The sequence below is a fragment of the Diospyros lotus genome, chromosome 5 (assembly GCF_014633365.1).
Source record: "Diospyros lotus cultivar Yz01 chromosome 5, ASM1463336v1, whole genome shotgun sequence".
Taxonomy (NCBI): Eukaryota; Viridiplantae; Streptophyta; class Magnoliopsida; order Ericales; family Ebenaceae; genus Diospyros; species Diospyros lotus.
The window spans coordinates 18,055,141-18,067,226 of NC_068342.1; the positions used below are offsets into that span (position 1 = coordinate 18,055,141).

General features: G+C 41.0%; 1 protein-coding gene across 2 annotated transcripts in view; it reads right to left on the reverse strand.

Annotated features, from left to right (window-relative positions):
- Window positions 1-11,663, reverse strand: part of LOC127802338 (phosphatidylinositol 4-phosphate 5-kinase 9-like) — a 62,663-nt gene extending 51,000 nt beyond the window's left edge. For both annotated transcript variants that reach the window (XM_052338086.1, XM_052338085.1), the window contains exons 1-3: window positions 11,529-11,663; window positions 9,517-9,801; window positions 9,078-9,245 (exon numbers count right to left, since the gene is read on the reverse strand). In XM_052338086.1, coding sequence (XP_052194046.1) covers window positions 9,078-9,245; window positions 9,517-9,801; window positions 11,529-11,626 — 551 coding nt within the window. In that variant the 5' untranslated portion in view covers window positions 11,627-11,663. The remainder of the gene's footprint in view (window positions 1-9,077; window positions 9,246-9,516; window positions 9,802-11,528) is intronic.
- Window positions 11,664-12,086: the final 423 nt, after the last annotated feature.

Here is a 12,086-nt window from a genome sequence, read left to right on the forward strand (position 1 = left end):
TGAGGCTGAGTTCAGGGCTATGGCCCTTGGTGTGTCTGAGCTGCTATGGTTACAGATTCTCCTAAAGGATTTAAAGGTCCTGGTGCAAAGACCTATTGAGCTTTTGTGTAATAATCAATCGACTATTAGTATTGCCCATAATCCTATCCAGCATGATAGAACAAAACATATTGAAATTGACCGTGATTTCCTTAAGGAATAGTTGGATTCCGATCTCCTTCATATTCCCTATGTGCCATCCAGCCATCAAGTGGGAAATGTTCTTACCAAAGGGCTTCCCATCACATAGTTTGAGGTTCTAGTCAGCAAGTTGGGAATGATTGACATTCATTCAGCAGCTTGAGGGGGAGTATTGTGCATCACAATTAGTTTTGTGTGTGTGTGTGTGCATGGTATTGTGGATTCTTCATATCAATCAAGGATACTGTAGAGATGCTGAAGAGATATGGCAATATCAGCCGATTCCCTCCTACTTTAGAATAAGAACTTAGGAAACTTTCTTAATAGTGTAAATATGTATCTCTTTCATATATGGTAGTTCTTGTAGATGGCAGGTTTGTATAGTTTATAGTTTCCATTTTATGCTTCTCTTATCCTCTATAAGAGGATCCAAATCGTGTACATTGGGATTAAGTGACAAAGATCATTATTCTATTTCTCTACAGATTCATTAAGGCTTGAAAGGTTATGGGAGCATTAGTTAGTCCAAATAGCATAATCAAGAACTCATAATGTCCTTGGTGAGTTCGGAAAGCTATTTTAGGGCAGTCATTTGGGTTCATTCTAATCTGATGATACCTTGAGCTTGAGGTAAGGTCTAAATTAGAAAAAATGGAGGCTCCAATGAGTTCATCCAGAAGGTCGTCAATAATAGGGATTGAGAATTTGTTTTTGATGGTCATGGAATTTAGTTATCTATAATCCACACAAAATCTCCATGATCCATCTTTTTTCTTAACTAGGAAGACTGGTGAAGCAAATGGACTTTGGCTTGGTTGGATTAGAGATTTGTTCAGCATGTCCTTTACTAATTTTTCAATCTCAGTTTTTTGAACAAGGGAGTATCGATAGGCTCTTAGGTTAACCGGTTCACTATTGGGTTTAAGGTGAATGGAATAATCAAGGAATAGGTGTGGGGGAAGGGTTGTAGGGTTGGCAAAGACTTCCTCAAATTCCATCAACAATTTGTGAATTGGTTCATAGGAGTGTACCTGTGAGGTGACTAATACCATGGCTCGGGGTAGGGGCTACCATCCTTTCCCTTGCCTAATTTTGTGCTGGTCCTCCTTTAAATCCATTTTTGTCTCCATGGCATAAAAGGAGTGTAATTGCCCAATTGAGGTTCCCCCTTGCTCCAGCAGCTTTTGTAGCTCCTTCCCTGACATTGCTTTGTACTCCTTTTTTTCCGAACAGCCCTTAAGAATGACCTTCTGTTCCCCCATCTCAAAGGTGACTTCTAGAGTGTTGAAGTCAAATACTAGGGGGTTCATTATCCTCATCCAGTCCACCCCTAGCACAATATGGCGCCCTTCCAATCTGAGAATTCTCAAGTCAGCTGAAAACTCTTCTCCACTCATCACCCACTGAAATCCCTTGCATTTGAATTAACTCACCATCCTGCTCCCATTAGCAATCAAAACAAACAAGGGAGGAGTCTCTTGCAATTCACATTGCAGGGCAGTGGTTGTTTCTTTATCTAAAAAACTATGGGTGTTGCCACTGTCGATGAGTACTACCAACCTCCTTTTTCCCACCATTCCTCAAACCTTCAATACCTTGCCCGAGGCACAACCTCGCAAGGTATGCATGGAAAGCTCCCCTCCTTCTTGCCCTTCAAGTTCTTCCCCTTCTTCAATTTTCTCTCCTTCTTGTTTTCCTTGGCCCTCCATAGTTAAACAACATCCTTTTACATTGATGTCTCGGACCAAATTTTTTGCCACAACGGAAACAGAGCCCCATTTGCCTCTTCTGTTCCATGGTCAAAGCCTTAGCTGGGGGTGGGGCTGATTGGTTCCTTCCCATTGGTCCACTCCTCTGCCATGGCAAGTTACCTCCCCTACTCATTCCACAGTAAGAAATCTCCTCCCGGTTTCCCTTAGGGGATAACCTATGCTTCTTAGCAAAAGCTTCCAGGGCCATCTCATGGAGGTGGGCTTGCTTTGTCGCTTGTCCAACTAATGTTGGATAGAGCATCTTCACAGTGGGTCGGATCTAATGATCCAACCCACTGATGAAGTTGGACACGAAGTAAGCTTCATCCAAAGAGGGGTGAGACAAAGAGAGTAAGGATCTGAGTTCCTCTATTGTTCCCTTCTGTTTAAGCATGTTGAACTCCTCAATAACATCTATCCTAGTCTTCTCCCCAAACCTGCTGCATAGGCCACTCACAAACTCCGACCAACTCCATTCTACCTAGCCTCTACACTAATTTTGAAACCAAGCATCAGCCACATCATCCAAGTATGTGGCAGCCATGTTCACCTTCACCCTTTCGATCACTCTATACTGGTAGAACACCCCCTCACACCGCCTAATCCACCATCTAAGCCAATCCCGTTCAAACGCAGGAATGTCCATCCTCGGCCCCATAAGAGTGGGGTGAGCTCCCCCAACTCCTCTATTGAAATTCTCCTCCTTTATTTCCACCCTGTCCCCTATCTCCATCAAATCATGAGGCCTCTGCCTATTCCTCAGCGTCATCAGGATTGGCACCGAGGAGGCCCTGGGAGGAAAGTTCGTCGATAAGTTGGTATTAGGCTACCGAGCAAACATGCTTAAGGTGGCACTCAACTGTTGACTCAATCCAACAAATTCCTCCCTTATCCCATTAACCGCCCAATCCAGGTTAGCTGCATTTTCCAATCGACTCCGGCTAATCTCCTTTTGAGTCTGCCAGATCCCATCTCCAAGGTCTCCAGACGATCATCTACCTACTCTTGGCTCTATCGCATTCCCAATTCAATGGCATCCAATCAAGATTCCATTTGCTTCGCCCTAGTGCCTTCAGCCATGCCCACTCCAGCCAGATCACCGGCTCTAATACCAAATGTCAAATCTGAGATCTGACAAGAAGGCTCTTCTGTAATTAAGGAAGAGAAGAGAATTGGCAGGAGAGAAGAACACAAGAATTAGAGAGGAAGAGAGAGAGAATGGAAGAATTGGAGGCAAAAGATCAATGGAATAATCCTCACATGATGCCCATCCTCTAGTGATCTTCTTATTTATAGGAGACTTACATTCTAGAGAATTCATTATGACCCAAGTGGCCATGTGCGCTTGGGGCTCTAATTAGCCCTCTACCACTCCTAATTACAATCATATCCCACCCCTAATTACAGTAGAGCCTGTCAGATTCCTGATCTGATAAGTGAAATCGAGAATAGCGAGAGAGAGAGAGAGAGAGAGAGAAGACTTGAGAGGATTTAGAGGGAAAAGAAGAGAGAAATTTAGAAGGAAAATGAATTGAGAAGGAAACTGATTTCCTGATTTCATTCAACATACCCATTAAGACGCTCTTGATCAGTTATATATACTGATCAAGCTCGTTTGGGTGCCAAAAGCCGTTGGGTCTTGCCCATGTGCACGAACAAGTGGCCATGTGCAATTACAAGTGGTTATCACATGCGCTGGGGTGCGCTTCACGCGATCTAGCATGCTGGGACATTCTCCCCAGCTAAGCTCAACGATTTATTTACATTCTAAGAGCCCCATTATACTGTTATGTCTACTTAACAGCTAGCTACCGTGACAATCCCAGCCCCTTAAAATGTTTCTTGTCCGCAAGAAATATGTAGCAAGCTTGCCACATTGGGAAATTGCTGGAGAAGTTCTGGTAAGTACTCTCAAGTATTGTTGTCGGGATGAAAGGAAGACCATTTAACTAACACCTAGATCATAGGAACGCCATTGGGGTGTGTCACTCGTTTGTCCACAATGGCCATGGGAACTGCCTCTGGAGGTACGTCTCACACCATAGGAGGTAAGTTCAGGGTAGAGCTTTGGTTGCCCACTAATTTCTTCAGCAAAGATACATGAAAGATCGGGTGTATTCTTGCCTCAATAGGTAGTTCCAGTCTGTAGGCCATAGCTTCGATTTTCTCCAGAATTTTGAAAGGGCCATAAAACTTAGGATTCAACTTTGAAATGGGTTGTTTCGTCAATGCCTTGTAGTGTTGCGGATTGAGCTTCAAGTAGACTTCATCCCCTACAGAAAATTCTCGTTCGCTCCTCTTCCGATCAGCTTGTTGTTTCATTCGGTTACGTGCCTTGGCCAATTTAGCTTTTACCATTCTTAATACTTCTTATCTCTGTTGGAGGTAGGCTTCGACTACAGCTACTATTGTGTGACTTCCTAGGGCAGGAAGTAAGTCCGGTTTGTAACCATAAAAGGCCTCGAATGGAGTCATCTTAAGTGAGCTGTGGAAGCTAGAATTGTACCACCATTGCGCCATTGCTAACCACTTGTGCCATCCTTTGGGCTGCACAAAACTAAAGCACCGGAGGTAACCTTCCAACCATTGGTTAACGCGGTTGGTTTGGCCATTCGTTTCAGGATGGTATGCTGTAGACATTAGGAGTTTGGTTCCAAGGCCTTTCATAAGCTCTTTCCAAAACAAGCTGGTAAATATTTTGTCTCGATCAGAGACAATTGATCTAGGAACGCCGTGTAGTTTTACCACATTATCCAAGTAGATTCGAGCCACTTCTTGAGCTAAGAATGGATGGGTTAAGCTGATGAAGTGGCTAAATTTTGTGAATCTATCTACCACTACCAAGATACAATCCTTACCTTCCGATTTTGGTAGGCCTTCAATAAAATCCATAGTAACATTAGTCCAAGCACGATCTGGAACTTCTAGAGGTTGAAGTAAGCCGGGATGGGCCACTATTTCATGCTTGCATCGTCTACAAACCTCACAACTCAAGACATATTCCCATACATACTTCTTTAGTTGCGGCCAAAAAAATAACTGTCTGACTTTGTGGTATGTGTTTTGGATACTTGAGTGCCCTCCAATGGGGGATCCATGCAACGCATGAATTATCCTATCCTTCAGTTCCTTACAATCACTAATCACAATCTTTCCTTTGTATCTTATCACTCCATTAGTAAGTGAGTACCCTGGTTTGTTGGTAGCGTTCACCGTTAGCTATTCTAGGAGATTTTTAGCCCATCTGTCGTTGTGGTAGTTGTCAGTAATTTCCTAGAGCCAATTGAGAACCACTGTAGACATAACTGCAGCCATCCCTTCTTCATGACAGTGGGATAACGCATCTACTGCAACATTTTCTTTTCTTTTCCTGTATTGGATCACATAGTCTAAGCCCATGAGTTTAGACATACCTTTTTTTTGTAATTGGTTGTGCAACCTCTGTTGTAGAATGTATTTCAAACTCTCATGATCTGTTTTGATTATAAACTTCCTCTTTCCAAATAGTGGAACCACCTCTCTACTGCCATTAGCACTGCCATCAGTTCTTTCTCATAGATGCTAAGGCCTTGATGTCTTGGGGCTAAAGTTTGGCTGAGAAAGGCCAAGGGTCTTCCATCTTGAGTCGATACCGCCCCTATGCCGATGTTGCTTGCATCTATTTCTAACATAAAGGGCTTATCAAAATCAGGAAGCCCTAATGTAGCATGCTGCCTAAGGCTGCTTTTAACTGCTCAAAGGCCTCTTCTGCCTTAGTGCTCCATTGGAATCCATTTTTCTTTAACATTTTAGTCAAAGGTTTACTTATGGAGCCATAGTTTTTCACAAATTTCCGATAGTAACCAGTAAGCCCCAAGAACCCCCTTAAGGCCCGTATGTTTGTAGGTTTGGGCCAAGCCATAACCGCTTCAATCTTCTTCGGATCAGTTCCCACACCTGCTCCTGAGATAATGTGTCCGAGATACTTGACTTGGGGTTGTGCAAAGGCACATTTCGACCACTTGATACATAGCTGATTGAATCGCAAGATCTCAAATGTAGCCCTAAGGTGGGTAAGGTGTTAGTCAAAAGAAGGGCTATAGACTAGTATGTCATCAAAGAAAACCAGCATAAATTTTCTGAGGCGGGGTTCAAAAATTTGGTTCATAAGAGCTTGGAATGTAGCTGGGGCATTTGTGAGGCCAAATGGCATTACGATAAACTCAAAATGCCCATGATGAGTTCGGAAGACTGTCTTGAAGGTGTCATCAGGATGGACTCTAATTTGGTGGTATCTAGCCCTTAAGTCTAATTAGGTAAATATGGTTGTATGTTTGAGTTCATCAAGTAGGTCATCAATGATGGGAATGGAAAATTTGTCCTTAATAGTGATGGAGTTAAGCTGTCTATAATCAACACAAAAACGCCAAGTACCATCTTTCTTTTTTACTAATAAGACAAGGGAAGCAAAAGGGTTGTGGCTTGGGCGGACAATGGATTGATCTAACATTTCCCTGACCATTTTCTCAATTTCTAATTTGAGTTTTGGTGGATACTGGTAAGAACGGATGTTGACAGGTTCGACTTGGGGTATGAGAGGTATAGTATGGTCCAAAGAACGTTTAGGAGGTAAGGTCTTAGGTTCTACGAAGAGATCTTGATATTCATTCAGCAATGAATCTAAAAGGGTCAGTTCGTGTACCTGTTGCGTAAACCTTGAGCTTACTGTCTAGAATTGTTCCCCTCGTTGATCGTCGGCCTCAATGGAAAATAGATGAGCCACCTATGCCCACTTCTTTCTGAACATTTGTTGTAATTTCTTGCCCTTCATCAGCTTGCATGTTCCTAACTCCATGTGGCCTTGCAGAACCACTCTCTTCCCCTTTTTATCCAACGTTACTTCCATGTTATTAAAATCAAAACTAATGGGACTCACTTCCCGCATCCAATCCACCCCCAACACAATATAGCAGCCCCCCAATCTGAGTAGTCTGAGATCAGCTTGGAATTCTTCCTCTTGCATCTCCCAGCAGAACCCCATGCAAGCTGATTTGCTAAGAACTTTATCTCCATTGGCTACCGTGACTGATAATGGTTGTGTTCTCCCTGTTGGCCACCCCATCCTTTTAGCCGTCGTTTCATCAATGAAACTATGGGTACTCCCACTATCGATTAACACCATGAGAGAATTATCGTGTACCTTTCCTTCTACCTTAATAACTTTGTTGTCAGCCACTCCTTTAATAGTGTGCAATGATATAGCTCCACTGCCTCCGCCCTCTTCTTCTTCCATTACTGCCAACTCTTCTATTTCATCCCCTTCCTCTTCTCCGTCCAACAACAATAGTTGTTTCCTACATTGATGCCCTGGTGTGTACTTTTCTCCACACCTAAAACACAGTCCTACTATCCTCCTTTGCTCTAGCAGCTTGTCTCTACTCAACGTATTTAGAGGAGGTGCCGATAATGCGGAATACCTAACATTAGGACCCATCCTCATTGCCTCTCTTCCTGGCGGTCTTCCACCTTGATATAGCATTCCCCCTTGGACTCCTCTAATCTGTCCCTTTTGTTTCCTCAACAACGCATCAAACGTCATTTCCTATAGGTAAGCCCCTTTCGCTACCTCAGAAACCATCCTAGGTCTAAGTACTTGTACGGCTAAACGTAGCTCCTCATTAAGTCCTCCTATGAAGCTTGATACAAAATAATCTTCAGTGAGACCAGGGTTCCGATTGAGCATCAAGAACTTGAGTTCTTCAAACTTCTCTTGATAGTCCATCACTGAACCTTCCTGCCTTAAATGATTAAATTCTTGCACTATATCCAGCCGACCCCGTTCCCTGAATCTTTCGTTGAAGCCTTTGGTGAAGTCATCCCAATTATAGTTCGCTCTTACCCTAGACCATCCTTGGAACCACACATCTCCTTCGTCATGAAGATATGCTACTGCCAAGGCCACCCTCTGATTCTCTGGTACTTGGTGGATCTCGAACAACTTCTCACACCTTCTTAACCACCATCACGGTTTGGTACCTTCGAAGGTTGGAAGTTCAAGTTTAGGTACTAGAAATCCACGCCTCCTTTCCACTACTGGCTCATCACCTATCGTTGGCTCTTCTTCAGATTCGACAATTCCCGCGTGTCGATGTGGAATACCAATTCCTTGTAGGATTGGTTCCGTCCGTTCTCTAGGTGGAAAATCAAGGGAGATCCTTACCTATGGTTGATTTGCGAACATCATCATAAATTGTTGCAGCTGGTCCCGCAACAAATTCCCTTGATCTTGAACTTCCTGCAATTCCTCTCGGATTTGCAGGCGCATATCCCCCCTAAGTCGATCGACCAGAGCCTCCAGCTTCCTATCCACCGCCAATCCTATCCTTTCTTCCACTATTTCGACTCTTCCTTGCATCTCGGATGCTATCGTTGTTACCTATTGAACTTGCATCTCCATCTAACGCATCCTAGTACCATCCGCCATTAATCCGATCGTCTTCGAACAATCTGACCTGAAGCTTGCTCTGATACCAATTTGTCAAATTCCTGATCTGACAAGCGAAATCGACAATAGCGAGAGAGAGAGAGAGAGAGAAGACTTGAGAGGATTTGGAGAGAAAAGAAGAGAGAAATTTAGGAGGAAAATGAATTGAGAAGGAAACTGATTTCCTGATTTCATTCAACATACCCATTAAGGTGCTCTTGATCAGTTATATATACTGATCAAGCTTGTTTGGGCGCCAAAAGCCATTGGGTCTCGCCCAAGTGCACGAACAAGTGGCCACGTGCACTTACAAGTGGTTATCGCATGCGCTGGGGTGCGCTTCACGCGATCCAGCATGCTGGGACATTCTCCCCAGCTAAGCTCAACGATTTATTTACATTCTAATAGCCCCATTATACTGTTATCTCTACTTAACAGCTGGCTACCGTGACAGAGCCCTCAGGCTGAGACAGAACCCACTTCAATAAACCTAATTCTAAAATACAACTTATAACAGCATTGCATTTTGTTCACAGATTATTTTCCTGCTTCTACCTAAATCAATCATAATTGACAAAACAAATTGAACAAGGATGCATCAAACCCACAAAAAAAAAACTAAATGATGAAAACAAACTTAAAAAAGAAAATATTTAACACAAATTGTAGTTGGATTGAAAAACCTGAAGACTGCAGGACAGTAGTCTTTCCACTGGAAGTCAGAAACTGCACCTGGAGCAAGACCTTTAGTATTCTGTTTAGAATATTGAATCCAGGTACTTTGAGTTGATTTAAAGTCAAGTGGTAAAAGCTCCTTCTTTGGCAGTTCCATGTACCGCCCAGAAAGATCCCTATAATAAAAAATACTATAATAAATTAAAGAATGATAGTTTATCCATAATTCAGAAGTCAAAATAAATAGTTAAATTCAGTGACTTTCAAAGATCAACATTTTCTTGTAATCAATCCATTCCTGGAAGAGATAAGAAAATTAAAAGCTTAAAACAAAAGGGATCATTTGACTTATTTATTTGCACTCTTATGAACTTGGCAGAGTTTGCTGCATGCCATATCATATTGTTCTTATAACTCACTCTATATGTTGAAAGTGTAGGAGATAACCTGATTCCAAGCTGCAGGGCCCGTAGTATTTCATAACTCATGTGCTTTCTACATATCACTACTTCAAGAATATCTGGCTCATCCAGACCTCTTTTTGCGTTATCCTGACCTGGGCTCTGTAAAATAAATAATTTGGATGCAGAAGAGGTTGAAACACGATGCCTGTGATCAGCAATGTTGACCATACTCTCTGCATTCCGGTGTCCTTTATATGTTTTATCAATAACATCAACCTTGCAGCAAACATGTTCCAGGAAAAGCATCTTGCAAGGGAGAAATTGACACCTGAGGATTACAATCACATGTTCCCAGAACCTTCTTGCACCTTCCTAAGTAAAATTTACTGTTTCCAGACCTATGACATTCATGCTGTTAAAATCTCTAGAGCGAGTATCCAGAATTCTTCAAATACAAGTATCCCCACAACAAATAATCCAACACAAACATAAGGAACAATTCTCTCCACTTACATTAAAATACTTCCATAAGCCTCTTCCCAATATTACGTTTCTAAGTGTCCACCCAACTTGGAAATATTCCAGCTCAATATGAGAATGCCAAATTCAAGCATATAAAATTCCAAAGAGATCAAGTAAAAGGTAATGGGGAGCATAATATAATTAGGTTGCTTGAGGATTACCTTGAACTATGACTTGGCCTCTATGACCAGAAATCAAAAGAGTACATGGCAAGCTTTTTCTTATATTCGTGTCTACCAAACATAGACCATCATTATTAGCAAACATTGACTCAAAAGAAACAACATAGTTGTCATCAAAGATAGACATTCTAGCTGTATTACCCGAAAGTAGTGAACCTTTTTGCCTAAAATCTGGCTCCCAAAGGCAAGGATAGAAATTATAGGAAGGATAAGGAATCTCCCCTCTCTATAACTAAATTACAAGATAACTTTGGGTTTTTCTTAGGTGTCCCACATAGTTGGATTCAGTACCAAACTCACTAAACATATATTCTAACTCTTGTATGCAGATTTAGACAGCAAATGCTGGACTTTGATGTGAAAGTACAACATGGTAACAATCGAAGACAAAAGTTTTAGCTGTATAAGGTCAAAATAGTGAATCTTTTTGCCTAAACCATAGCTACCAAAAGCAAGGATGCAAGAACACCACAAAGGTAGGACACTTTCAATCAAATACCTAATTTAAAAGAACTTGGACTTTTTTTGTAAGTCCTACATAGTTAGATGAATTATCACACTTTTTCCTTCAATCATACAACACTTGAATGTTAAAGTCCTTTTACATGCTGTAATTTCTACTTAGTTTCCCAAATCTTTATTGATCTAAGAGCAGCGACCACTTATATTCTAGTTTAATTGTCATTCTAACTTGTAACTCTGTAACCAGATAACCAAGTTTGAGTTTCATAGTAAAGAATAGCTAAGGACCTTTTGTTTTCTTAACATATTATCAAACAGTTAACGGGCAAACATCCACTGCACCTTATTCCATTCATAGGCACATCTCAAATTGCTTATTCCTTTTGCAAATTGACAGCATTGCTCATGTGCGCTGGTTCGATTCTTGTGGGAGCTCAAACACAACTTTCAATTAAACCAACCCCACCATAAATAAAATTATTGCAACATGGGCTGCTTAATAAATTAATTAATATAACATCATAATCATATCACAAAATATGAAAAATCTAAATGGTGTCCAATTATGAAGAAAGTAAAACAATTTGGAACTGAAAATGACACTCTTAAATCCTAAATTCCCAAAGGGAAAACCCATGTCCATACTTCAAAGAGGATTTTCAAGATTCTTAATCTCGCATAAATTAACCAAATGGTAAAGAAAACCCAAGATTAGAAACAGAATCAAAGAAAATGCCAGAAGAAGCGAAGTTTCTACAGTCAACATTAAAATAACCTATAAAACGCCGTTCGCCATCAAAACATGGCAAAGAGAAAATTACCAAATTCAGAGAACGCAAAAGAAACAACAAAACCAAAACAAAAAACTATCATAACAGCAATAAAATACCCGTCCAGCTGTTCTTGAGAAAACATTGAGATTTCAGTGAGACAATGCGAATGCTCTTGTCTGTTTTTTTCCATCTTCGCTTGGAAGATCCGACGCATAACGTTAACAACAGATCCGCCGGGACGGACACGACCATTTCAGTGGAGAATTAAGTTGAATTTTGATTATAATTAATTGATAAAATATTTAAATTTAATTTATCGTGCTTAATACATCAAAATATTTAAAATTGAGTTGAGCTAATGAAATTTATCAAGTGTCTTATTTACTATATTTTACCATAAACTGAACTCAACACACCCTCAAGTCAAATGAAACCTTAATGATGAAAGTTATGGCTCAAGTAAGGTGTGCAGCGATTCAGTTAGATGGAACTAATCAAATCGAACAGACTGGTTCGGTTCGATTATTTTAGAATTAGTTATCAATTCAATTAAGGTGGGTATCGGTTCGGTTTTATTGGCTCTGTTAATCGAATCGATCGCTAATCAAAATGACATCGTTTTGTATATGATAAAATGATATCGTTTTACGCAAAAAAAAATTGAGTTTACAAAG